We start from the raw sequence: 26,379 nt of genomic DNA, 5'->3' as shown, positions 1-26,379 counted from the left end.
TTCCAGAGGCTTCTCACTCTCCTTCATGTGTTCTGTCCTGACTTCTGACAAATGTGGCTGAGGTCCCAGTCTGAGATGACTCGCTTCCTGTCTTTGACTATTCCTGTCTGAGTTTCTTCACTTTGCCAATTCGGGTATCTCTCCCATATCTAGGTGATGCTGTGATTCCTCCAATTTCTTCTGTAGCTGCTCTTCTACTTCTTGTTCTCTCATACCTGGGTCAGCAGGCTTTGCTCTTCCGAGGATAGAAGCTGTTTGACTAGACTAGGAGGTGCCAGCAGAGGAGTCATCTTCCCTAGGAGTACTCTGAAGCTTTAGGTCCTTTTTGGGTCTTTGGGAGGGACCTCTGTCATCACATCTGTGATCATCCTGAGAGTGACCATCTTTGGAGATCCATGATGGAACGTGTGTCTGTTGTGTCGGTCTTTGTAGTGGTGCCATCTCCTCTGTACTTAACCATCCCTGTAGTGCCCACTACCATGTGCATTTCTGCCGCTGTTCATCCTGGAGTCATCCTCTGCCATAGTCTTTGCTGCCCTCGTCATCATGCCAGTCCTGGTCTCTGTCGTTCCCACAGTTTGTCTTCAAACTGCCATCATCTCTTCCACGGAGACAGCCATCAAAGCTGTCTGTGGCATGTCAGTTCTACCAGTCTGTATCTGTTTTGTGTGAATCTTGATTTCTCTCAGCCCAAAGAACATTCACCCTTGTCTTTATCCTATGCTTTGTCAGCAATGTCCACTGGAATTCTGTTACCTAGAAACTCTTCCATGAGGCGTACATATATATATATATATGTATACATGTGTATATATATGTAGTGTTTCTTAGAATTGTCTATAAATAAATAAATAAATAAATATATATATATATATACACACACACACATATGTATGTAGTGGTAGAATTGTGGATAAATGTCTTTCATCAGTTCTAGAAAATAAAGTTTTTCCTCTCTTAGTATGACCTCCTCTTTCTGCATTTTCTGGGACTGAACAGAAGTATATTTTAGATCACATTTTATATTTCCATCTGTTTTATTCAGCACTACTTCTAAATGATTTTTTCACATTTATATTCAAGTTTACTGATTCTTAAATTCTGTCTAATCTGAATAAACTATAGACTTTAGTTATTTATGTATTGATATTGGCTCATTAATTATGGCTAACATAGCATACTAAGGTAAGATATAAATCGTAGGGGAAACTGGGTGCAGGGTATATGACAACTCTACTATCTTCACATTCTTTCTGTAAATTTGAAACTATTCTAAAGTAAAAACTTTTAAGTTCTATATGGTTCTTTTGAAAATATGAGACTATTTGTTTTACCATGTTTTTTGGCTTGACCATGTTTTAGTTTGTTTATTACTAGAACTTGTTTTTAAAATATCTGTATTTAATAGTCATTTTAAATCCATGAAGGGTCAGAAACTATTATTGTTTATTTCTGCTGACTCACTCATGGTGCTTTTTTCTTATAAATTTGATTTTTCTTAATTGTACTCTTGATTCCTTTTCATTTTGGGTAATCCCAGTAGCTTCAATTGGAGTGCCTTCCTGAGTAAGAGGTTACTACTGACTGGGCGGGCCCTCAGTTTACTCTGGGAGCCTTCAGCTCCCTGACCTTGTAGCCGGCCCAGGACTTAATCTTTTAATCCAGTGCTGCTATCAGCGCATCCAAGGCAACACTAATTTTAAAAATTTCTTTGCTTACTACTCACTGTTTTCTTCTATTATTTCGACTCAAAAAAATTTTGGGGGGCTATTGTTATATGTGGTGGGAGCAGGCTTGATAATTTCTTACACTTCTTAAAAAAATAGTACTATTTGAAAAGTACATTGGTTTTAATTTACCCAGGACATACTCTCATTGAAACAGGAAGATCTTTTAAAATACTTCTTATACCAAGACTGACTGCTAGGCACTGAAAACCTTCAGTTTCTGTTAATTTTCTTCCTTGTCTGTATACTGCCTAAGGCTTCCATTCCCATTGGTTTTCTCATATGCACAGAACAGCTGATGTATCTGTGGATAGATGTAATCCTTGATCCTGGTTTCTCATCTGCAGAATGAGAGCATTGGCCTGAATGAGGTCTCAGGATCCATGAAAATACATTAGGTAGAATCAGTTAATCAAATGGTAAGCAACTGTTTATCTTTTACACACAGACACAGATACACACACACACACACACACACACACAATATATATATATATGTAACTATAAATACATGAAGATGGTATAATAATTTTTAGACTATTCCCTGAATTTAGGGAAAGGACCTAATTGGAGCATAGGAAAGACTCCAAAAGGGGAAAAACAAGATAAATATTAATATTCAGTAATAATTCTCAGTTTTGCCCAGAGTGTTGCACTGCTGCTAAAGTAGGTTAAGGGTAGATAAAAGGTTAGCCATAATATATTTAATGTGCAGAGAAAGCCAAAGTAGCTCTGCCTTGATTTTATTTAAAAAGTACAACTCAGGATGGAGTGAAACAGTACTAAAATTAAAAAAGAAATCCTCTATACAAATAAACATGCAAGATTTACTGGGGACGTGACAGTTAATGTGATATTTAAACCTGAATGAGGTACTATATTTAAAAAATTGTGATAAAGGGCATTGTTGGGACAGTTGATGAAATTATAGAATATGGATCTTGTATTAGATATAATCATGCACTACATAAATTCCTGGATTTGATCATTGTGGTGGTGTTACTTAGGAGGATGTTTTTATTCTGAGGAAATACGAAGTATTAAAAGGGGAAGTGGCACTTTATGTAGGTTCAGATAATAAGTAGGTAATGTATAGTATATATAGAATATGTAATAGTAAAAATTTACAAAAATTATTTACATGTTTACCTATGAATCACATGACTCTGGGTTCTTAGTATCATTTGTTGCTCAGACTGACCCAGATACAGTTTTAGGCCGTATTCTTCTGTAGCGCTTATAGTACCAAGTCTTCATTTTCAGTGGAGGACAAACAACTGAATATATCAACATTTGATGGGTTGAAAAATATTCTGTTAGGTGTGATTTCTTAGTTGATTCAAACACAGTTTTAATCATACTGAAAATTATGATCTCTTGTCTAATACATGACTAAATTAACTTTTTTATAGGTTTAAGTTGAATTTTGGGACATGGCCACTGCTTCACCAAGATCTGATACTAGTAATAACCAGAGTGGAAGGTTACAGTTACAGGTAACTGGTAAGTTATTTTCATAATAATTTAAAATAGTGATTTCTTGATGGAACTTCCTTTTTAATATTTAATTCAGATTTATTCCATAAGTATCTTTTCTTTTAGAGTCATACAAGAGTGTGTTTGTTGCAACAAGCCTCAGAGGTAGAAGTCCTTTAAAAGTATTTTATTTGTTAGTAAATATTTATTGAACCTGTGCTCGATGCGAAGAAGATATGTCCTCTTTTGTGGAGGGAGAATTTGGGTATTGTAATAGGCACCACTGAGCTGGTCTTTAAATGATTAATAGAATAGAAAAGGATGCTGAAGGTCTTCTTTTATCCATTTAGTCATCCATTCAGTCATTGGGCAGGTATTTGTTAAGTGGAATTATGTATATATGAAAACACAAGGCCCTAGTTCTTGAGGAATTTACTGTGCCATGTTGAGATGGTTTGTTTTGTATGGACTGTTAGCCACATAGAGTGATTATTAACTGGATGCAGTGAGAACTTAGAGGAAGGTGTCTTAGGTCTGCTTAGGATTGGGAATAGGGTAAGAGAGGGGCTCATAGAGCCTAACTCTTTAACTCTTGCAGTAGGAATCAGACTTCATCTCAGCTTGGATTGGCAGCAAAGTGCAGTACAGGGAGAGGGAATAGCATTTGCAAAGGCATGAAAGAGCCTTGGTTAGGGACTTAGGTATTTCATTCTCAACAGTTGGAGTAGATGATTGAAGGAAGAGTGGTGCTTAAGCCAGCAGTTATACTTCTAAGAATTTATTTCTTCAACAATTTGTTCAATATAAATAACTGCAAAATAAATTCTTAGAGAAGTGAGATAAATAAATAAATAAATAAATAAATGAGAGTGTGTTTCTAATAGCAAAAGACTGGCAGTAGAATTCTAGACAATGAAATGAAATAAACGTGTACCAGTAGGAGCCAAGTTCTCAGATAATATTGTTAAGTACCAGAACAAGATCTGGAGTAGTAGGTACAGTGTAACCGTATGTAGAAAGGGAAGGATGGTGTGTATGTGGCTCTGTGCTTAGAACATCAGAAATCGTATTTGCCTCAGGAGGGGTGGGATTAAGTAGGGTTCTTGAGGAGATACACTGTAATTCCTGTAGTACTCATTACTACAAGGTCAGTTGTTTCTAGGAGCTTTCAGTGAACAGTTAGGAAATGATTATTGTCTTAGCAAAACACAAATCCTGAGTTCATGCTGAAATTTCAAAATAGTAGCTGTAGTCTCTAAATACCATTTTCCACCAGAAGGAGAAAAAAGACATTTTTACTTCATTTGACTTTATGTTTGTATTTCTTTTCTCTTAACTCAAAAACCTTAATTGCAAATGACATTAACATAATTACATCTGTTTTATCCTAACACACACACACACACACACACACACACAGAATAACCATATTAATATTGCCAAAAATAATAGTCCCACCAATTGTACTTTAAGATTTCTTTGTGAATACCCTGTCCCACTAAGACCTATAGTCCCAATGCCATGTTTCAAATTAATTTAAAGTAATTTTCCACTTGGTTATGCCACCAGTTGGATAATCAAATTCACTGCTTTCAGCTTTTTATATTTTACTTAATTTATCACCATGCGAAGTATTTGTTAACAGTTTTGGAGTCAAAACTATTAAGGAACACTTGGAGAGGTCTGGCTACTCTGTCCCATCCTTGCCTTATAGGTAAACATTTTTCTGAGTTTTGACTTATCCTTCCATTGCTTCTTTTAGAAAATATAAGGAGATATGAACAGTATGTGTGTTCATATCACTCCTCCCACTCTCCTACTTCTTGGGTACCGTACTTCATTTAATAGTAATATCCTGAAGTTTGCTCCATGGCAGGTTATTTTATAAACCTTTTTATTACTGCACAGCAGTGGTCAATCGAATAGACATACTGAAGTTAATTTATCTAGTCTCCTATCAATGGACATTGGCATTTACTTTTTACTGTTACAATTAGTGCTGCAATAAATAGCTTCCTGCAAAAGTCAGTTCATATCCTTGCTCAGCTGCTAGAGGTTGGAATCCTAGAATGACATTGCTGTGTCAAAGAGTAAACACATGCAATATTGCCAGTGGTTGCCAGATCCCTCTCCATAGGGTCTGCACTCTTTTGTGTTCCACCAGCTGTCCGTGAGAGTGCCTATTACCCCATAGCCTCATTACAATGTGTTATCAAACTTTGGATTGTTGACAGGTAAAAAGTGGTATCTTAGTGTCATTTTAAATATCATTTATCTCACTGCGAGTGAAGTTGAGCCACATTTAAGGTCTATTTGTATTTCATTTTTCCATGAACCATAGGGATGTCTGTTTTGGAGCAAGTCTCTGGATGATTCAGATGTGTACTTCACTTAAAAACCACTCATATCATTCCTAATACTTCTGTACATAAGAAGCTTAGAGCCGTGTTTTGGGTTTTCAGTGTTGCTTGTGCAGGACCTGTAGTTAGCATGTCTCAGGTAGACCTTTCTTCTTGGTTGTAACCTATATATGAGTTCTGACCTGAAGTAGCAGAAACCTGATCTGATTGACTGGAGCCAAAAAACACATACTTAAAAACTATCAAGTAGCTCATAGAATCTCCAAATTAGAGAAACCAGTTGGAAAATAGACAGGGACCAAAGAAGTGTGAGTAGAGCCAAGATAGTGTCTCTGTGGTATTCATCACGTTGAGTATCAGTTAACTATTCTCATTGTAAAGACAGTGATGCTCTTGGGAAGCTAACTTGGACCTTTGCTAAAATGGCACCAGACTTTAATGCTTTGCTTTTCTCCTCTCCTGTCCTCTCCCCTCCCCTCACTTCAGTCTTTGCCTTTCATTTTGTTGATCTAATTTTTTAAATTAGCACCTTGAAATCCACAATCTTACTGATCTGACAGTACCTTGTGGAATAAATATTCCTGCTCCTGTTTTACCAGTGAGGAAACTGAGAATTAGAGAGATCAAGTGCCTTCCATTAGTAGTAGGAAACCAACCAAGGTCTTAGGACTCCACAGTGTAGCTCCTTTTGTTAGGTAGCTGTGACTGCTATATTGATTTTCTTTTATTTTAAAAATAATCAGTACCATGATGAAGGCACCTCTGCTATTTCATCCTGGCAGGTTATGGTCTGTAAACTGAGGTACTCTATTAGCTTATTTATTTTTATTCTTATTTCTGTTCTTTCAGAGAAAGCAGGAAAACTATAACAAAAATCAAAGAGAAAAAAAAAATCAAAGAGAAACTATCATAATATGGTACTGTACTGAAGTGTAGCATGTATATAAGCATTAATAACACACAGAATGTTCCAGCTACAATAGTTTAGATTTCGGGCTTTCTAGAAGAAAGGGTCGTAAACAAAGATGTATAAAAAGATAAGATTTGAAATTGAAAAACTAATGGGCTATTACATTCACATTCATAATTATTTAGCTGTTATTTTTTCTAGTATCTTAATAGTGTCACTTTAAATTAAATAAAAAGTTTTTAATTGTATGTGTCATTTTTGAATGAGTGTTTTGAATTATGGATTTAATTTTGTTTTCAGTGCTTCAACTTAATAGTTCAATTTATGGACTAATCTACTTTTTCCCACCCATTGATTTGAAATGTCAACACTATCAAGTACTAACATATTATTCTATTCTTTTCACATTGGCTCTCATATCAGAGTTGGACAGTTTTAATTATTTGCATTTTATAATACTTTAAAAATTATATTGGGAGAAATCTCTCAATACTTGGCATTTTAACATATGCCTTCACTATTCTCTATAATTTTCTGTATCTTTCATTTGAGTTTTAGAGTCTTCCTCCTTTTTTCTTCTGCCACCTCCCCATCCCCAAAAAGAAGCTTCCCTCAAAGCTAATGTTAGTGTTTTCATTTAGATCATTTAAAAATAACATTAAATTGGAGATAATTGGAATCATTCAGTGTTAAAACTTTCAAACCCAGGATATATCATGTCATTCCTTTCAAGTTTTTTATGTACATCAGAGTAAAGTTTTATTTCTCTTGTGTAGTAGCTTTTATGCATTTCTTAAGCTTATTACTAGATTGGGGCAGGGTTTGTGTTGTTATTGTAAGATTTTTAAAATCTTTCTACATAGACACATACCCACACCTACACATACAGGACTCTTTTATCTGATAGATTTTCAGTATATAATCTTACAGTAGAGGACTTTCTATGTGTAACACCAGAAGAAACTCATTGCATGAGAAATAAAATTTATGTATTCTAGTAATTAAAGTTCTTATTTGGATTATTAAGGGTATCTTTTAGTTATTTAAAATCTTAGTATTCTAGGTATGTGTATGCACATTTTTTGCCAGCACATTGTAAATTCCTTGTGAAGTTAAAAATTGTATCTTTTAAAAATCATTCCCCTTGCTTTGCCAGCATCTAGTACTATTGAAGACTTTGCCAGTTAAAGGTATACAATTGATGTATTTTGAATGTATCTGAAATTAACTGAGAAAAGTTCATACTATACAGTAATAATAGTAATAAAGTAGTCACCATTTTTGGGTGCTAGCATTCATTCATGATAATAGTGCCTTGAGTGCCTTTGCTCACCAGTTCTAGTCCTAAGAGTGAGGAACTATTGTTCCCCTGTTTTTCAGATAATGAGATGAGAAAATTGAGGGTCAGAGAGGTTAAGTGACTTACTTAAGGTCAGAGTTCAAATGTGAACCCAGATCTGTTCAACCTGGTAGGAGTTTTTTTTTTTTTTTTTTCTTAAGGCTATTTTAGAGCAGTTTTAGGTTCACAGCAAAACTGAGAGGAAGGTAGAGATTTCCCAACCCTGTGCCCGCACTTGCTCAGGCTGCCTCCACACTTCCCGTTATTAACATCCCTCACCAGAGTGGTACATTTATTACCACTGATAAACCTAGATCGTAATCACCCCAGATTGGTAGTTTACATTAGGTTATTCTCTATGTCTTTCTGTAGTTGGATAGCTTATATCTTTTTAAAGTTGAATAATATTCCAGTGTTTGGATGTCCTAATTTGTTTATCCATTCACCTGCTGAAGGCACATTTTGATTATTTCCAAGTTCTGGCATTTAGGAATAAAGGTGCTGTAAACATCCATGTGCAGTTTTTTGTATGGACCTGTTTTCAGCTCCTTTGGGTAAGTACCAGTGAGTGTACTTATTGGATGATATGGTAAGCCTGTTTAATTTCTAAGAAGCCACCAAACTGTCTTCCAAAGTGGCTGTACCATTTTGCATTCCCACCAGCAGTGAGTGGGTTTCTGTTGTTCCCCATCTTCCTCAACATTTGGTGCTGCCTGTGTTCCAGATTTTGGCCATTGTGATAGATGTGTAGCGGTAATCTTGTTGCTTCATTTTTGTTTCCCTGATGACATAAAATGTATAGAGGCATTTTATATGCTTATTTGCTGTCTGTATGTTTCTTTGGTGAAGTGTCTGGAGGTCTCTGGCCCATTTTTCAGCAGGTTGTTTGTCGTCTTACTGTTGAGGTCTAAGTTCTTAGAGTATTTGGGCAGTGACTCTTTATCAGAGGTGTCCTCTGCAGGTGTTTTTCTCAGTATTTGGCTTGCCTTCTCATTTTTTTGACATTTGTCTTTTGCGGAGCAGAAGTTTTTAACTTCAGTGAAGTGTAGCTTACCATTTATTTCTTTCATGATTGTGCCCTTGAGGTTGTATCTAAAAAAGGGATCACCATACCCAAGGTCATTTAGGTTTTCTTCTGTTATCATTTAGGAGTTTTGTAGTTTTATATTTTAAATTTAGGTCTAACTCCATTTTGAGTTATTTTTTGTGAGGGATGTAATAAGGTCTCTATTCTTTTTTTTTTTATATGAGGATGTCCAATCATTCTAGCACCATTTGTTGCAAAGACGTGTGCTTTTAACTTCCGGTAATACTGCCTTCCCCTTCTTGCTGTGTATAGATGAGAGCTGCGTAAACTGAGGAAATGACTCTTTTGTTTGGGGTGAGGAATCTTGGTTGGTGGATTTCTTGGGAGAGAGAAGTCTGTGGTTTCTGTATGACTCTGGTGGTGCTGACTTAGAGCAGTTTGGAACAGAGAAGGGAAGCAGCTACATCACGACACTGGTAGTAGCACTTCATGCCTAACAGTGAGCACTCTGTTTTATGTTGACAGTCCTTAAATTATTTCTGTTGAATCTATCTTGCTTTCTGAAGGTATTAAATGAGGACTGTTGTATTTTAAACACTGTACTTCTGCTTCAGCATTTGCCACATCACATTTCAGTGTTTATTTGTGACTATTTATGTTACTATTCTCTCACAGTAGAATGGAATCTTACACTAGTTTGTTCACACTCATATTTTTAACATAACATTCAGGTATGGCACACAGAGAGGGCTTTCCCCTTTCTCACCTCAGACCCATGGAACTTACAGGTAATTCTTTAGAGAGGTGATCTTGAAAAGTGGTAATTTCTGCTTGCCCTTGAAAATGTGTACTTCACATTTGAATTAGTAGTTGTAAAAGTTATTATAAATCAAATGTCTAGCCCAAATGAAACAAGTCTTCAAGTATGGTAAATCTGACCTAATACTTTCTGTAAATTTCTATAATGATACTTTTATTTTAAGGTTCTTTTTGAAAAAGCAAATACTTTTTTCTTTTTGAAACCTACTTCCCAGGTGAAGCATTTAAAAAAACAACCACCAAAGTTTACATGATTTCTGATTGGCAAGTTAATACCACCTGTCAGAGAGGTTAATCGGTATGCTGAATCTGAAGACACTTTTGTTTTGACACTTGATGCAGTTCAGTATGAAATTCAAATGGTTGGCAAGCATATACACAAATTAGAACTGTTATATACTGCTGGTGGGAATGTAAAATGGTACAGCCACTTTGGAAAATAGTCTGGCAGTTATTCAACAGTTGCTGTATGACCCAGCAATTCTACTCCTTGGTATATGCTTAGAGAAGTCACTTGTTTATGAATGTTCACAGTAATGCACAACAGCCAAAAAATGGATGCAACCCAAATGTCTATCAACTGATGAATAAATAAATATGAGGTGGAGTACCCATACAGTGGAATCTTATTTATCAGTAAAAGGAATGAAGTACTGATACATGCTACAACATGGATGAACCTTAAAAACATGCTAAGGAAGGAAGCCAGTCACATAAAGACCAGAACAGGCAAATCTGTAAAGACTTAGTAGTTAGTAGTTGCGTAGGGCTGGACCAGGGGAGCGGTAAGGGGGGAGGAATTAGGAGTGTGACTGCTTAATGGTGTCGGGTACTTTTGGGCAGTGAACATACATGTTTTATAATTGCTTGTGGTAATGGTTGTGCAACTCCGAGTATATTAAAACCATTGAATTGCACAGTGGAATCTTACTTATCTGTAAATGAGTTTAAATGAGTGGATTATATGGTGTATGAATTATGTTTCAGTAACATTTTAAAAATTCAAACGGTTCTCAGACATTATTGATAGCTCTTTTGTATTGTTTCTTCATCCTGACAATGAAAAGAGGAGCACAGCTCCATTTTATTGAGAGTTATCACAATACTAATTTTTGGCTGCATATATTCACTAGTGATTATCATGTTTCTGTTAGTTTCTAGTGCCAAACTAAAAAGAAAAAAGAACTGGTTTGGAACAGCAATATATACAGAAGTAATTGTAGATGGAGAAAGTAAGAAAACAGCAAAATCCAGTAGTTCTTCGAATCCAAAATGGGATGAACAGTTAACTGTGTAAGTACCTTGTATAAAGAATGAGAAATTTTCAAAAGGGAGTGTACTTCTTAGAATATTGTTGTTGGGTGATTTCATAGTAGAGTGCTAATAGACAATTTTAAGTATGAAAAAATTTTTGGCTAATTTCATTTTCTTCAGAGAGGAAGCATAATTATCATTGCCTTTTTACTTTATAAATGAAATTATTTTCATATAGCCATATTTTCCCTTACTGTCTCGTAAAAATAGGGCAGAAAATCAGTCATCCTTAATTTTGGCATTTCTGAAATACAATGTTATAAATTTGTATATAGTGTATTATAACTAGTGTCATCAGTTTTCTTCAATCTTTAGGAATTTGTTCAAATCAAAGTAGTATTATGACATCTCAGTAAGACTTGATGTATTGCTGGCTTTTTGGTTTGCCAATTACAAAAATTCTTATCTGGTTACTAAAATCCAATGTATGTGAAAGTAAATACTGTTCTTATTTATAATTCAGGTAATTGTTTTATACAATAATTTTTCCTCACTTGGAATTCCTGGCTTTTTCAAACTATTGAAGTAAATGTATACTCCTATGTTTGTTATAATTTTACCCTTATAGAAATGTGACCCCACAGACTACATTGGAATTTCGAGTTTGGAGTCATCACACTTTAAAAGCAGATGCTTTATTAGGAAAAGCAACAATAGATTTGAAACAAGCTCTGTTAATACACAATAGAAAATGTAAGTTTTTTGTTCTAATCTTTGTTTCTTTAAAAGTTTATTTTAGACATTTTGAAAGTATCCTGAAATCAAAAACCAAAAATAGCTTTATATTTATAAAGGAGAACTTCAGTATTGCCCATGATTGCTTTTCAGTTTGTGGTGTTCTGTGAAACAGGAAATAGTTACTTGGGCCTTTTCTCCATCCAGCAGATTACAGAATAGCCTTGGTCATCCATGAGTACCTGTGACCAGTGATCATCAGTAATTTGTCACTTCTGATTATATACTTGAAAACTTGAAAAAATTATCATTATTTGAGCCTCCTCTGCTTTGTTACTTGGCTAGTAACAATTTTGTATGTACAAAATAAATTCTAAGTCTTGTTTTTTAATTATATAACTAGTTCATGTTAGAATATATGGAGAATAAAGAGTATATTCTCTCTCTATACTCTCTATAGTGTATAAACATCACAAGAGTATATCTGCAATTCTGCCATCCAAGGATAGCTACTCCTAAGAATTTGGTCTCTGTCTTTTTCCTGCTCATAGACACAAACACATTTTTTTTTCCTTCTTTGTAATAACTGGTTTATCCCTTGCTTTTTTTTATTTTTTATTTAACAATGTAATAGAAACATAATGTTTTCATGATATTAAATTTTTCTAGCCTGGGAATTCTTAAGGTAGTTTAAGCATCAGTTATTTGTAAACCTCCTATCATATGCAAAAATTTGGGGGTATATACCTATGTTTCTAATTTTAGGGAGAGAGTTTATTGCTTTTATTAAATCCTCAAAATTGTGACCCAAAGAAGATTAAAAACCAGAGTTCTAGTTTATGACTTAACTGATCTCTACTTATTTGACATTTAGACCGTTTCTAATAGTTCACTCAAACCAATGGCCCATTACAATATGTGAATCTTTGTGTTCATCTCTCTTATGTCTTAAGAAACTTTCTCATTCCTAAAATGGTTAAAAATGCTAATGTTTAAAAAAAAGTTAATTAAAAAAATTTTTTTTTCTGTTTTTAGCAAAATGTCCACATATAACTTAAAAATCTTTTTGATGTAGTTTTTGGTCTAAAGAAGTTAAGAATCCAAGAAAATGTAAAAGCCATACTAATTTTTATGTAACTGATTTTTTAAAAAATCTTGTCTTGAAGCACTGAAAGTTTAATTCTCTGCTATGCCATGGCTTTTGGTCTTGCAATTCACCTTGATTACGGAAATAAATAAGTAGTAGGGTTTGTAAATGTACAATACCTTGCCTTGGTGTAGTGGTCAGTGGATTTGCACTTTTTTCCTGACTGTGTGGCATTATGGTGTAAATATGTAATACCTCGGTTAATTCATACTATTTCAGGATTTAACATTTGGTTTCACTTGTTTGTGTGCTATTTCTTGCACTGGATCAGGCATTTGCATGGGACCTCATTTTTAGTACACATAATTATTTCTCATAAAAACTACAGATAATGGCTAACATCTTGGTGAATCCTGTCTACATGTAGGTGTACATAACAATTGAGACCATTCTCACTTTCATATTCTGCTTAGCCTTCTAATATTATGTCATGTGCATTTTCCTGCATAATTGAGTGGTGTTCTTTGAAAGTTAATTTTAGGAGTTCATAATATTTTATCATATACTGTAATTTACTTAACCATGCCCCTATTGTTGTCATTTAGATCGTTTCTAATAATATTATATTAGACTGTACAGAATCTTCATGTAATGATTATAATTATCCTCCATTCAAAGATTATAATCATTCCCTGCCAAAATGATTTTATAGGAAGTTTCTAATGTCAGTATACCTTGAAATGAAACTCTTGTTAATTACATAAACTTAAACTTATCTCTCATGATTTAAGCAAGTAGAATATGCTCAGAGGAAAAATAAAATTTCATAAATATACATTTCTAAAGTTGATAGCTTCAGAAACTATAGCAGGAGCATCCTATAAAATCTAGGCAGATTGCAATTTCTTTTGAGTAATTGAAAGTTGTATGAGTGTTGCCAGGGCTGCCATACTGAAATGCCACAGACTGGGTGGTTTAAACAATGGAAATGTATTTTCTTGTAATTCCGGAAGCCAGAAGTCCAAGATCAAGGTGTTGACAAGGCTGGTATCTTCTGAGGAATCTTTGGATTGTAGATTGTTGCCTTCCCCTCCTATCGTCACATGGGCTTCCCTCTGTGCATGTGTCTCTATCCTTAAAAGGACACCCATCCTACTGGATTAGGGCCTAATGACCTCATTTTAACTTAATTACCTCCTTAATATCCTTTCTCCAAATGCAGTCACATTTCAAGGTACCAGGGTTAGAACTTAAACATAAATTTGGGGTCAGAGGGCACACAAATCAGCCTATAAAAAAAAGGTAAGTAACTGACAAAAAGTGGCCTGCTGAAGATGGTGGCATGAGTAGTTCAGTGAAAATCTCCTCCCAAAAACATATATATTTATGAAAATACAATAAATACAACTATTCCTAAAAGAGACACCAGTGGATACAGTACAACAGCCAGGCTACATCTACATCTGCGATAACTCAACATCACATGAAGCAGGTAAGATACAAGCCGTGGCCCGGCGGGACCTGAACACCCCCCCACCCCAGAACCCAGCGGGAAGAAAGGAGTCGGAATGGGGAAGGAGTGAAAGCCCAGGACTGCTAAATAATCAGCTCTAGAAATCCGCACCTGGAGCGCAGACACAAGGTGCACGAGGTGTGATATTAGAGAAAAGGAAAAGCAAAACCTGCAGGCAGGTTCCCGCATCCAGCACCCCTGAGACAAAAGAAAAGCAAATGATTTTTGCAAGTCTTAAAGAGATAGGGACCCTACAGCTGGACGAAGTCGTCCTGGCCCACTTAGCCAGCAGCTGGGAATCCCAGGGAACGTTAGGTGCCCTAACCCCCTGGGTGGCAGTGCAGCTCTGAAGCCCCTCACGGCACTAAGCAGACTGCCAGTCGTTCCCCCAGATGGCGCGGACCCCAACACACTGGCCTATTAGTGGGAGAGTGACAGCGTGCACCGGGAGCGGCAGTGCCAGAAGGGACTGGGAGCGGCCTGTGCACGCCAGCAGTGCCAGAGGGGACCAGGAGTGGCCTGTGCGAGCCTGGCACGCCGGCGACTGAGCAGCCTGCGCATGCCGACGACCGCAGCGCCAGAGGGGCCCAGGAGAGGCCCACATGAGCCCTCAGCGGTGGCAACCGAGCAGCCCAGGAGGGCCCAGGAGGGACCCGTGCATATGGGCGGTTCCAGTGCCAGAGGGGCACACGGAAGAGGCCTGTGTGCACCTGCAGCGGAGCCAGAGGGGCCCAAGTGTGGCCAGCGCACGCCAGCGTAAGCGGCGCCAGAGGGGCCCGGGAGTGGCCCGAGGGAGATGGTGGTGGCGGTGGAGGAGCAGCCCAGGAGCAGCCGTGCTCCCAGCAGTCGACTGGATTCCCAGCCCAACGCACAGCTGCCCGGGACAGACGCAAAGGCTGCTGCTGGTTCACAGCTGCCCGGCAGGGGTGCCACTATCGCAGAGGAGCGCAACCAGCGTGCCTGCCACTCCCCGCAGGGCTCTGCGCTGCTCTGACGGAGACCCCGCCCACAGCAGCTTAGGGGATTAACCCGGTGGCAGCTCCAGGTGTGCAGGTAACTGACACAGCCTGCGCAGAAGGGCAAAGCATCCAGTAAGCAGGATATGACTTTCTTCTCCCAGCTGACATACCTGCAACCTGCCTACAGCCACTGCTATCACCATGAAAAGGCAGAAGAATTTAGTCCAGTCCAAAATAGTCCAGACAACCCCTGAGAGAGGACATGTGGAGATAGACCTAACCAGTCTCCCTGAAAAAGAATTCAAACTAAAAATCATAAACATGCTGATCGATCAGCAGAGAAATATGCAAAAGCTAAAGGAGCAAGTACAGAGGGAGACTACAGAAATAAAACAATCTCTGTAAGGACTTAAAAGCAGAATGGACGGGATGCAAGAGGCCATTAATAGAATAGAAACCAGAGAACAGGAAGGCATAGAAGCTGATGCAGACAGACATAAAAGAATCTCCAGAAATGAAACAATATTAAGAGAACTGTGTGACCAATCCAAAAGGAACAATATCCGCATTATAGGGGTACCAGAAGAAGAAGAGAGAGAAAGAGGGATAGAAAGTGTCTTTTAAGAAATAATTGCTGAGAACTTCCCCAAACTGGGGGAGGAAATAGTTGCTCAGACCATGGAAGCACACAGAACTCCCAACAGAAGGAACCCAAAGAGGACAACACCAAGACACATAACAATTAACATGGCAAAGATCAAGGACAAGGACAGAGTATTAAAGGCAGCCAGAGAGAAGAAAAAAGGTCACCTACAAAGGAAACTCAACAGAAACCTTACAGGCCAGAAGAGAATGGCATGATATATTTAATGCAATGAAACAGAAGGGCTTTGAACCAAGGATACTGTATCCAGCACGATTATCATTTAAATATGAAAGAGGGATTAAACAATTCCCAGACAAGCAAAAGTTGAGGGAATTTGCCTCCCACAACCCACCTCTACAGGGTATTTTAGAGGGACTGCTCTAGATGGGAGCACTCCTAAAAAGAGCACAGAACAAAACACCCAACATATGAAGAATGGAGGAGGAGGAATAAGAAGGGGAAGAAATAAAGAATCATCAGACAGTGTTTATAATAGCTCAATAAGCGAGTTCAGTTAGACAGTAAGATAGTAAAGAAGCTAACCTTGAACCTTTGGTAACCACAAACTTAAAGCCTACAATGGCAATAAGTACATATCTTTCAATAATCACCCTAAATGTAAACAGACTGAATGCACCAACCAAAAGACACAGAGTAATAGAATGGATAAAAAAGCAAGACCCATCTATATGCTGCTTACAAGAGACCTCAAACCCAAAGACATGCACAGATTAAAAGTCAAGGGATGGAAAAAGATATTTCATGCAAACAACAGGGAGAAAAAAGCAGGTGTTGCAGTACTAATATCAGACAAAATAGACTTAAAAACAAAGAAGGTAACAAGAGATAAAGAAGGACATTACATAATGATAAAGGGCTCAGTCCAACAAGAGGATATAACCATTATAAATATATATGCACCCAACACAGGAGCTCCAGCATATGTGAAACAAATACTAACAGAACTAAAGGAGGAAATAGAATTCATTCATTTTAGGAGACTTCAAGACACCACTCACTCCAAAGGACAGATCCACCAGACAGAAAATAAGTAAGGACACAGAGGCACTGAACAACAAACTAGAACAGATGGATCTAATAGACATCTATAGAACTCTACATCCAAAAGCAACAGGATGCACATTCTTCTCAAGTGCACATGGAACATTCTCCAAAATAGACCACATACCAGGCCACAAAAAGAGCCTCAGTAAATTCCAAAAGATTGAAATCCTACCAACCAACTTTTCAGACCACAAAGATATAAAACTAGAAATAAATTGTACAAAGAAAGCAAAAAGGCTCACAAACACATGGAGGCTTAACAACATGCTCCTAAATAATCAATGGCTCAACAACCAAATTAAAATGGAGATCCAGCAATATATGGAAACGAAAGACAACAACAACACAAAGCCCCAACTTCTGTGGGACACAGCAAAAGAAGTCTTAAGAGGAAAGTGTATAGCAATCGAAGCATATTTAAGAAGGAAGAACAATCCCAAATGAATAGTCTAATGTCACAATTATCAAAATTGGAAAAAGAAGAACAAATGAGGCCTAAGGTCAGCGGAAGGAGGGACATAATAAAGATCAGAGAAGAAATAAATAAAATTGAGAAGAATAAAAAAGCAATAGAAAAAAATCAATGAAACCAAGAGCTGGTTCTTCAAGAAAATAAACAAAATAGATAAGCCTCTAGCCAGACTTATTAAGAGAAAAAGAGAATCAACAGAATCAGAAACGAGAAAGGAAAAATCATGATGGACCCCACAGAAATACAAAGAATTATTAGAGAATACTATGAAAACTTATATGCTAACAAGCTGGAAAACCTAGTAGAAATGGACAACTTCCTAGAAAAATACAACCTTCCAAGACTGACACAGAAAGAAACAGAAAATGTAAACAGACCAATTACCAGCATCGATATTGAAGCGGTAATCAAAAAAATACTCAAGGAAAAAACCCCCGGGCCAGATGGATTTACCCCAGTATTTTATCAGACATACAGAGAAGACATAATACCCATTCTCCTTAAAGTTTTCCCAAAAATAGAAGAGGAGGGAATACTCCCAAACTCATTCTATGAAGCCAACATGACCCTAATACCAAAACCAGGCAAAGACCCCACCAGAAAAGAAAACTACAAACCAATATCCCTGATGACCGTAGATGCAAAAATACTCAAAAAATATTAGCAAACCGAATTCAACAATACATCAAAAGGATCATATACCATGACCAAGTGGGATTCATCCCAGGGACGCAAGGATGGTACAACATTCAAAAATTCATCAACATCATCCACCACATCCAGAAAAAGGACAAAAACCACATGATCATCTCCATAGATGTTGAGAAAGCATTTGACAATATTCAACATCTATTCATGATAAAAACTCTCAACAAAATGGGTATAGAGGGCAGGTACCTCAACATAGTAAAGGCCATATGTGATAATCCCACAACTAACATCATACTGAACAGCGAGAGGCTGAAAGCTTTTCCTCTGAGATCGGGAGCAAGACAGGGATGCCCACTCTCCCCACTGTTATTCAACATAGTACTGGAGGTCCTAGCCTTGGCAATTAGACAAAACAAAGAAATAAAAGGAATCCAGATTGGTGAAGAACTCAAACTGTCACTATTTGCAGATGACATGATATTGTACATAAAAAACCCTAAAGACCCCACTCCAAAACTACTAGAACTAATGTCGGAATTCAGCAAAGTTGCAGGATACAAAATTAATATATATGACATATGACATAATCTGTGGCTTTCCTATACACTAACAATGAACTAATAGAGAGAGAAATCAGGAAAACAATTCCATTCATAATAGCATCAAAAAGAATAAAATACCTAGGAATAAACCTAACCAAGGAAGTGAAAGACCTACACCCTGAAAACTACAAGACACTCTTAAGAGAAATTAAAGAGGACACTAACAAATGGAAACCCATCCCATGCTCCTGGCTAGGAAGAATTAATATCATCAAATGGCCATTCTGCCCAAAGCAATATACAGATTTAATGCAATCCCTATCAAATTATCAACAGCATTCTTCAGTGAACTGGAACAAATAGTTCAAAAATTCATATGGAAACACTAAAGACCCTGAATAGCCAAAGCATTCCTCAGAAGAAAAAATAAAGTGGGGGGGATCTCACTCCCCAACTTCAAGCTCTACTACAAAGCCACAGTAATCAAGACAATTTGGTACTGGCACAAGAACAGAGCCACAGACCAATGGAACACAATAGAGACTCCAAACATTAACCCAAACATATATGGTCAATTAATATACAATAAAGGAGCCATGGACATACAATGGGGAAATGACAGTCTCTTCAACAGATGGTGCTGGCAAAACTGGACAGCTACATGTAAGAGAATGAAACTGGATCACTGTCTAACCCCATACACAAAAGTAAATTCAAAATGGATCAAAGACCTGAATGTAAGTCATGAAGCCATAAAACTTTTAGAAAAAAACATAGGCAAAAATCTCTTAGATATAAACATGAGTGACTTCCTCATGAACATATTTCCCTGGGCAAGGGAAACAAAAGAAAAAATGAACACGTGGGACTATATCAAGCTGAAAAGCTTCTGTACAGCAAAGGACACCATCAATAGAACAAAAAGGTATCCTACAGTATGGGAGAATATATTCATAAGTGACAGATGCAATAAAGGATTGACATCCAAAATATATAAAGAGCTCATGCACGTCAACAAACAAAAAGCAAATAATCCAATTAAAATATGGGCAGAGGAGTTGAATAGACAGTTCTCTAAAGAAGAAATTCAGATGGCCAACAAACACATGAAAAGATGCTCCACATCACTTGTCATCAGAGAAATGCAAATTAAAACCACAATGAGATATCACCTCACACCAGTAAGGATTGTCACCGTCCAAAAGACAAACAACAACAAATGTTGGCGAGGTTGTGGAGAAAGGGGAACCCTCCTACACTGCTGGTGGTAATGTAAATTAGTTCAACCATTGTGAAAAGCAGTATGGAGGTTCCTCAAAATGCTTAAAATAGAAATACCATTTGACCCAGGAATTGCACTTCTAGGAATTTACCCTAAGAATGCAGCAGCCCAGTTTGAAAAAGACAGATGCACTCCTGTGTTTATCGCAACACTATTTACAATAGCCAAGAACTGGAAGCAACCTAAATGTCCATCAGTAGATGAATGGATAAAGAAGAGGTGGTACATATACACAATGGAATATTATTCAACCATAAGAAGAAAACAAATCCTACCATTTGCAACAACATGGATGGAGCTAGAGGATATTATGCTCAGTGAAATAAGCCAGGCAGAGAAAGACAAGTACCAAATGATTTCACTCATATGTGGAGTATAAGAACAAAGAAAACAGCAGCAGAATCACAGAACCCAAGAATGGACTGACAGTTACCAAAGGGAAAGGGACTGGGGAGGATGGATGGGAAGGGAGGGATAAGGGCGGGGATAATGAAAGGGGGCCTTACAAGTAGCATGTATAATGGTGGTGGGGGGGTATGGGGCGTGCTCTACAACACAGAGAAGACAAGTAGTGATTTTACAGCATCTTACTACGTGATGGACAGTGACTGTGAAGAGGTGTGTGGGGGGTACTTGGTGAAGGGGGGAGCCTAGTAAACATAATGTTCTTTGTGTAATTGTAGATTAATGATACCAAAAAAAAAAAGAAAAGGTAAGTAAATTAATTTCAAAAATTAAAGCTTTTGATAGAATCATAGTGATTTAAAGATAGAATAAACTTATGACCATTAATTCTGGTCACTCACTGATTAAATAACTTAATCTACGTGACATGCTTAAGACCAGAAGTAATTGTACACTTTTGATTAGAACACAGGTTTTCTGATTCTTAGATGCTTAATTTTGTTTAGAAGTAATAGGAAATTAATATGGTTCTAGACACCTTTGTAGAATTTTAAAATACACTCATAGATTCTTGGTTGTCTTTGATTCAGCCCCTTGGTTTACACTTGGACTCTGTCCCTCTTCAAATTTCTTCCCATACTCAAGGCCCTGGCGTTTCCTCCTCATAAATTTCTGTTTTTAGGTATCATTTCTCCTGATACATTTAGGGTAAGGGTGGATGATTTATTTTTTGAATAGTACTTTTTCTACTTTTGAAGATAATTACTTCTTTAGCCTTCATGTAATATGAGTTATTAAGTGATCTGTTGCTTTAAATAAAAATCATCTGTTTCCAATAAAATCATCTTTTTCCAATAAAAACCCAACTGCAGCTTACTAGAGAAATTCTTTTACTTCTTCACATTTAAATTCTAGTGAGCTTTCAAGTCCTTAACCTTCATATGCTTGGTGTAATAAGCTCAGCTAGATGGTGTCTGAAGCTTTTGCTCAAGCGATCCTCTAATAGGTAACCCTGAAACTTTTGTAGATTTAAGCCTTTATTTCTACTTCAACCTTTAGATGTGTTCTGATCACTTGAACACCATTCTGAATTATGAGAATATTAAATTGGCTCTATAGAGCTGGGTGGTATTTTTAGCTTTCTTTCCTTTATATCACCAGCATTAGATACTGATATATGACATATATCTCCCTGTGAACCCCATTGTTTCTTAAATCACAAAGAAAAAATCTCCCTGTTGTCAAAGATAAACAAAGCCAGACATTAAAATGGTAAGGACAGATTTAAATCAATAATATACTGTTGCAGTAGGAAGAGGGCCCAGCTTGATCTGAGCTTGAAACTCAGCTTCAGTCTATACAGAAGTAGCTGGGTGTTTCTCAAAGGGAGGATGAGTAGAGAGGTGGGTTAGTGGAAGCTCGGTAGTCAGTAAGTGAAAAATTACCGGGGGTGTATCAGTATAAATGCAATTAGGCTAGCTTCCTCTATTAGTTAAAATTCTCTTCTCCCTCAGACTGTGAGACCTGGTCCCTAGTCTTCCCGATGATTACATTTCAGAGGACTGGTTTTTAGGTCCATGAGAAGGATACCCCTGAGTTTTGGGAGATACACACACATCTGTCTCAAAGGGACAAAGGAAGGATCTCCCCACTGTAAGCCCTTTTTAGTAAACACTCTAAAGAAGGGTGGTCTGAGGCCTCTCACAGGTATTGACAGGGACAAACAGTAAATTCTTCTAGCATCCCAGAACCGTCTCAGGCATGCACTGTAAGTGGGACTAGGGCCACGCGTGAGCTGTTAGAGCTGTGTTAGTGTTTGTCTTTTAATGTTGCGGGGAGATGGTGGGGTGGTTGAACTCATTTGTGCTGAGTGTTCGCAGGTTTTATAGGTCAAGACTGAGGCCTACTTGAGAAGATAACTTCACACTAACTAGATAGAGCCTGAATAGAGTTTAGTCAAGGAGAGAATCTTTGTCACCATACTCATGGGTGAAAAGTATGAGTGGTGTAGATAGTTTTGTATTTGTAATCTTTATTTTGTCTTTCAATTTTGAGACTGACAGAGTCACTTTAAACACTCCAGACATGAGTCAGATGGCTGCCATTCAAACCCCGGGAATTACACTGAGATTTTTTGTGGTGTTAGTAGAATCAAGAACTTAATTTTTGACAGTGAAAACATTTCAAAATCTATTAAGTTCACTTAAAATTGAATTATGTCCAAAATGATCTACATTGAAAATTACCTCTTTATATTGAATGGTAGGGAAACAAAGCAAATAAATGTGTCATTTATGATAGATGACAGAGCATAGTCAAATTTAATTTTATTTAAAAATTTGCTTTAGCCTTATTTACCTATGTAATACTAGTTTTTTGTTTAGTTTACTAAGTCTTAAATTATCATAAAATTAACTTGGTTATCAGCAAAAACTGTGAAATTTGGAAGCCAAGGTTTTGAACAAACAGTATTTTCATACCTGGTGATAAAAGTGCATTTTATTCTTCAGAAAGATTTTTTGGAATTGAAATTACTATGTCACAGTGAGCAGTTTTAAGCTTCTGGCTATGCATAGCTAGCTAGTTGCCTTCCTGAAAAGTGACACTATTTTGTACACATAGAGAGAGTGCCCCTTTGGAAATACTTGCCACACTAATAGATAAAAGAAATGAAGATCTTTCTTACTAATGCATTTATTTAATTATTAATAAAGTCAGATGTTTATTGGTCATTCATATTTCATCATTTGTTATTGTCTTATACTCTTTCTCCTTTCTGGTACCTTTTTTTCTTCAGATTTATAGGAGCTCTTTTTTCTCTTGTTAATTCATTTACGTCTTTAGTTTTTATCCGGTTTTGATTGTAGAAGTTTAATACTATTTTCAGTCATTAAAGTTTACTCATTTTCCATTGTTTTTATATTCAGAGAATGCTTTCTAGTCCCTGTATTTGATAGTTATCTATTTTCTTCTTGCATATTTATCATTTTAGTTTTATAAAAAAATATTTCTCTTTTATAAATTCTGAGATTTTGTTACACGATGGGAGGTGGGAACTGTCTTTGTGAGTATTGCCCATTGACTTATAGCATGATGTAATGGAAAGACAAGATTCAGAAAATCTGGTTATTCTTGGGACTGTTTTTACAAGCTTTTTAACCTAATGCACTTATTTTGTTTCTAAAATTATAATCATATTTATGTGTGTGTTGGCCAGACACCAGAATGGCCCCCAACATTCCTGCCATCTTGTGTTCCACACATTTATGTAGTTCCCTTCTCTACTGGATCAGGGAGAGTGTGTGTGACAAGTAAAATGTGGCAGAAGTAATGGTATATGGCCTGCAGGACTTACATGGTCATGCAAGGTAATTCAGCTTTTGCTTTCGTCTTTTGGATAATGTACTCCCTCACGGAGACAAGTCACCATTGTGAAGACTTAGGAAGCCCTGTAGAGACACCCAAGTGAAGAGCAACTAAGGCTTCCTCTCAGCAGTCAGTACCACCTTGTCACCTGTGTATATGAGCCACCTTTTAAGCAGATTTTCCAGCCCCTCCTGAATTCCTGGCCTGCAGACATTTTGAACAGTGATAAGCACTTATTGTTAAGTGACTGAATTTTAGGATGATTTGTTACTTAGGAATAGATAATACAGTGTACAGGCAATTTTAAAAAATAACTTCAGATTATGACTCTGAGCTAAATCAAAACCTGTGAAACACCTTAAACACCAAGATTTTTAAAGACTTTTTGTTGTCTGTGACAGAAAGTGTGTTTTCAACAAATCCATGATAAAAGGATACATTATCTAGTCAGATACCTAGTCCTCAAAGATTCAGATTGTTCTGTTGCCCTATTAAAACTAAGGAAGAATATCCTATGTTGACAGATAGTAACTGCACTAGTGGGGGGGAGGATTTAATATGGGTAACTGTTGAACCAATGTGTTGTATACTTAAAACTAACATAAGATTTTATATGACCCCATACATTGATTTAAAAATTAGGGGAAAAAAACTAGGGAAGAATTCCTAGGAGGTAGGAAAAGTCAGCTTCTGCCTTATAAGTTACCTAAAGACAGCTGTATCTTACTAATCTATTTTAGGTATTTATTCAGCACCTACCTGCTGTCAGATATTGAGGCTACATTACTGAATTAGATGGATAAGCTCTGTGCTCTATTGGGGACCTCAGTTTAGTTGGGAAGATAGATCCCAGCCCCCACCTAGAAATTCTGTTGGTAAATCTGTTGAAGGAAATAAGTTAGAGTAATGGTAAGTCTCCTTTAGGCTGCTCAGGGTTTACCCTCCTTCTCAGACTACAATACCTGGTACACATTAGGCATTCACATATTGAATGGATGACTATGTCCATTCCTTCCATACCTCCCACAGGCATATACAGGTAAATGGGAATTAATTTATATGATAGTCCTCCCAGTTTTATGACTTATAATGTTCTATCTCAATCTTTTGTGTTCAGAACTGTGGAAGACTAGATGCTATAAACAGCCTCCCATTGCTGAACAGGTAATGTTCAGTTCAGATTTGGACCTTAGTTTGCCAATCCCTGGAATTGGGTGGAGTAGAGGTGATATTTTAAGAAATAATGACTAAATTTTTGAACACTGATGAAAAATAAATCCACAGATCCATGATATCCCAAGCAAAATGACAAGGGGAAAGTCAGACTTCGTCAAGTGAAATGCATGACATCAAAGACAAGCAACTAGAGAGAAAAACAGGTCATTTGCAAAATTTGTGCACTAGAATTGTGGAACTAGCAGTAATAGGAGAAGGCAGTGGGAAAATTACTTCAGAGTTTCTTCAATGAGAGATGATGATTATCAATATAAAATTGCATGCCTAACAAATCTGTGAGGATGAGAATCCACAAACATTTACAGAATTAAAAAAAGAGAGAATTTATCACCAAGAGAACTACACTAAAGAGATTTTCAAAGGCTATTCTTTAAGAATCTACTCAAGGCAGCTAAATATTTTAGGAAGAAGAGCTAAACCTCCAGATTCCAGATACTTAGAGAGAGAGATGACAAAAATAGAACACAGTGATGATCAGCATAGTTTTCTTCAGATAAAGATTGTTAAAATCTAAATAAAACAAATTCTTGGTTTTAAGGGGTTTTTGTTTTTGGTACTTTTGTATTTCCTTTAGTTTCTCTAAGTTTTTTATTAACGTTTTTGTGATGTGGAATGGAAATGAGGTTTATGGTAATATAAATAAATGGTTGGGGTAGGTGTTTCATAATGTCTTTTTTTTTTTGGCAAAGAATTCTAGCAATTAGTGGTTCTAATTTGTTTTGTTTTTTTTGTCTTTTCTGTACTTGGATGTTTAGTCAGTATGTTTATGCTGGAAATTTGGTAAGTGGAGAAAAAAATGTTAACTACAGGAAAGACTACAGTCGAGGAAGGATGTACTCTAAGAAATGTTCCATGATTTCAAAAGCTGTAGAAAGCCAGTAAAGATCAGTTGAAGTAATTGGCCTCATTTTGGATAATGAAGAGATCACTAGTAACTTTAATATATTTCTGTGGGATAGAAGAATCAAAATGACCTTCAAATTACATATACACTAGTTATCTTAATAATAGGAAGGAAATATTTGATCTTACTAAAGAAATCATCAACTATGGTCACGGTACTGAACCATTTATTAAGCACTTACTGTGTGTCAGGGGTGGTGCTAGGAACTTTCTGTGTGGTTTTGCGTTTGAGCCTATGACAGTCCCTTTAGTTTGATGGGCTTATCTCCATTTTGTAATGAGGAAACTGAGGCTTTCCATAGTTCACCTACTTAAAGTACAGCTAGAAATTTCAGAGCTGAAATTAGTAATGACCGAACCACCTGACTCTCATGCAGAAATTTTGCCTCATCCCCAAGTCTTACATGGTACCTTGAGCTGAAGAGCAAGTTTGGGCAGTTGCTGTGCCTATGATCTAAGTATATGTATATGTTCTCTGAGGTTTGTACTGTGCACAAGAACAATTAAAGGTGTTACGCATGTAGTATGGGGAGAGGAGTCAGTCACTTGGCTTGGTGTGTGTGTGTAAAGGGAGTGATCCTAGTCTAGGAGGGTCTACTGATAAA

At 36.9% G+C, this 26,379-nt stretch overlaps 1 protein-coding gene across 9 annotated transcripts in view; it reads left to right on the top strand.

The window, feature by feature from the left end:
• The window catches only part of WWP1 (WW domain containing E3 ubiquitin protein ligase 1), a 121,534-nt gene that overhangs the window by 27,863 nt on the left and 67,292 nt on the right, over positions 1–26,379 (top strand). For all 9 annotated transcript variants that reach the window (XM_036925088.2, XM_036925086.2, XM_036925085.2 and 6 more), the window contains 3 exons: positions 3,140–3,230; positions 10,813–10,951; positions 11,541–11,665. In XM_036925088.2, the coding sequence (XP_036780983.2) occupies positions 3,161–3,230; positions 10,813–10,951; positions 11,541–11,665 (334 nt within the window). In that variant the 5' untranslated portion in view covers positions 3,140–3,160. The remainder of the gene's footprint in view (positions 1–3,139; positions 3,231–10,812; positions 10,952–11,540; positions 11,666–26,379) is intronic.

This window comes from Manis pentadactyla, chromosome 3 (genome assembly GCF_030020395.1).
Source record: "Manis pentadactyla isolate mManPen7 chromosome 3, mManPen7.hap1, whole genome shotgun sequence".
NCBI classification, from domain to species: Eukaryota; Metazoa; Chordata; class Mammalia; order Pholidota; family Manidae; genus Manis; species Manis pentadactyla.
The sequence above is the reverse complement of the archived record's forward strand: the minus strand, read 5'-3'. Positions and strand labels throughout refer to the sequence as shown.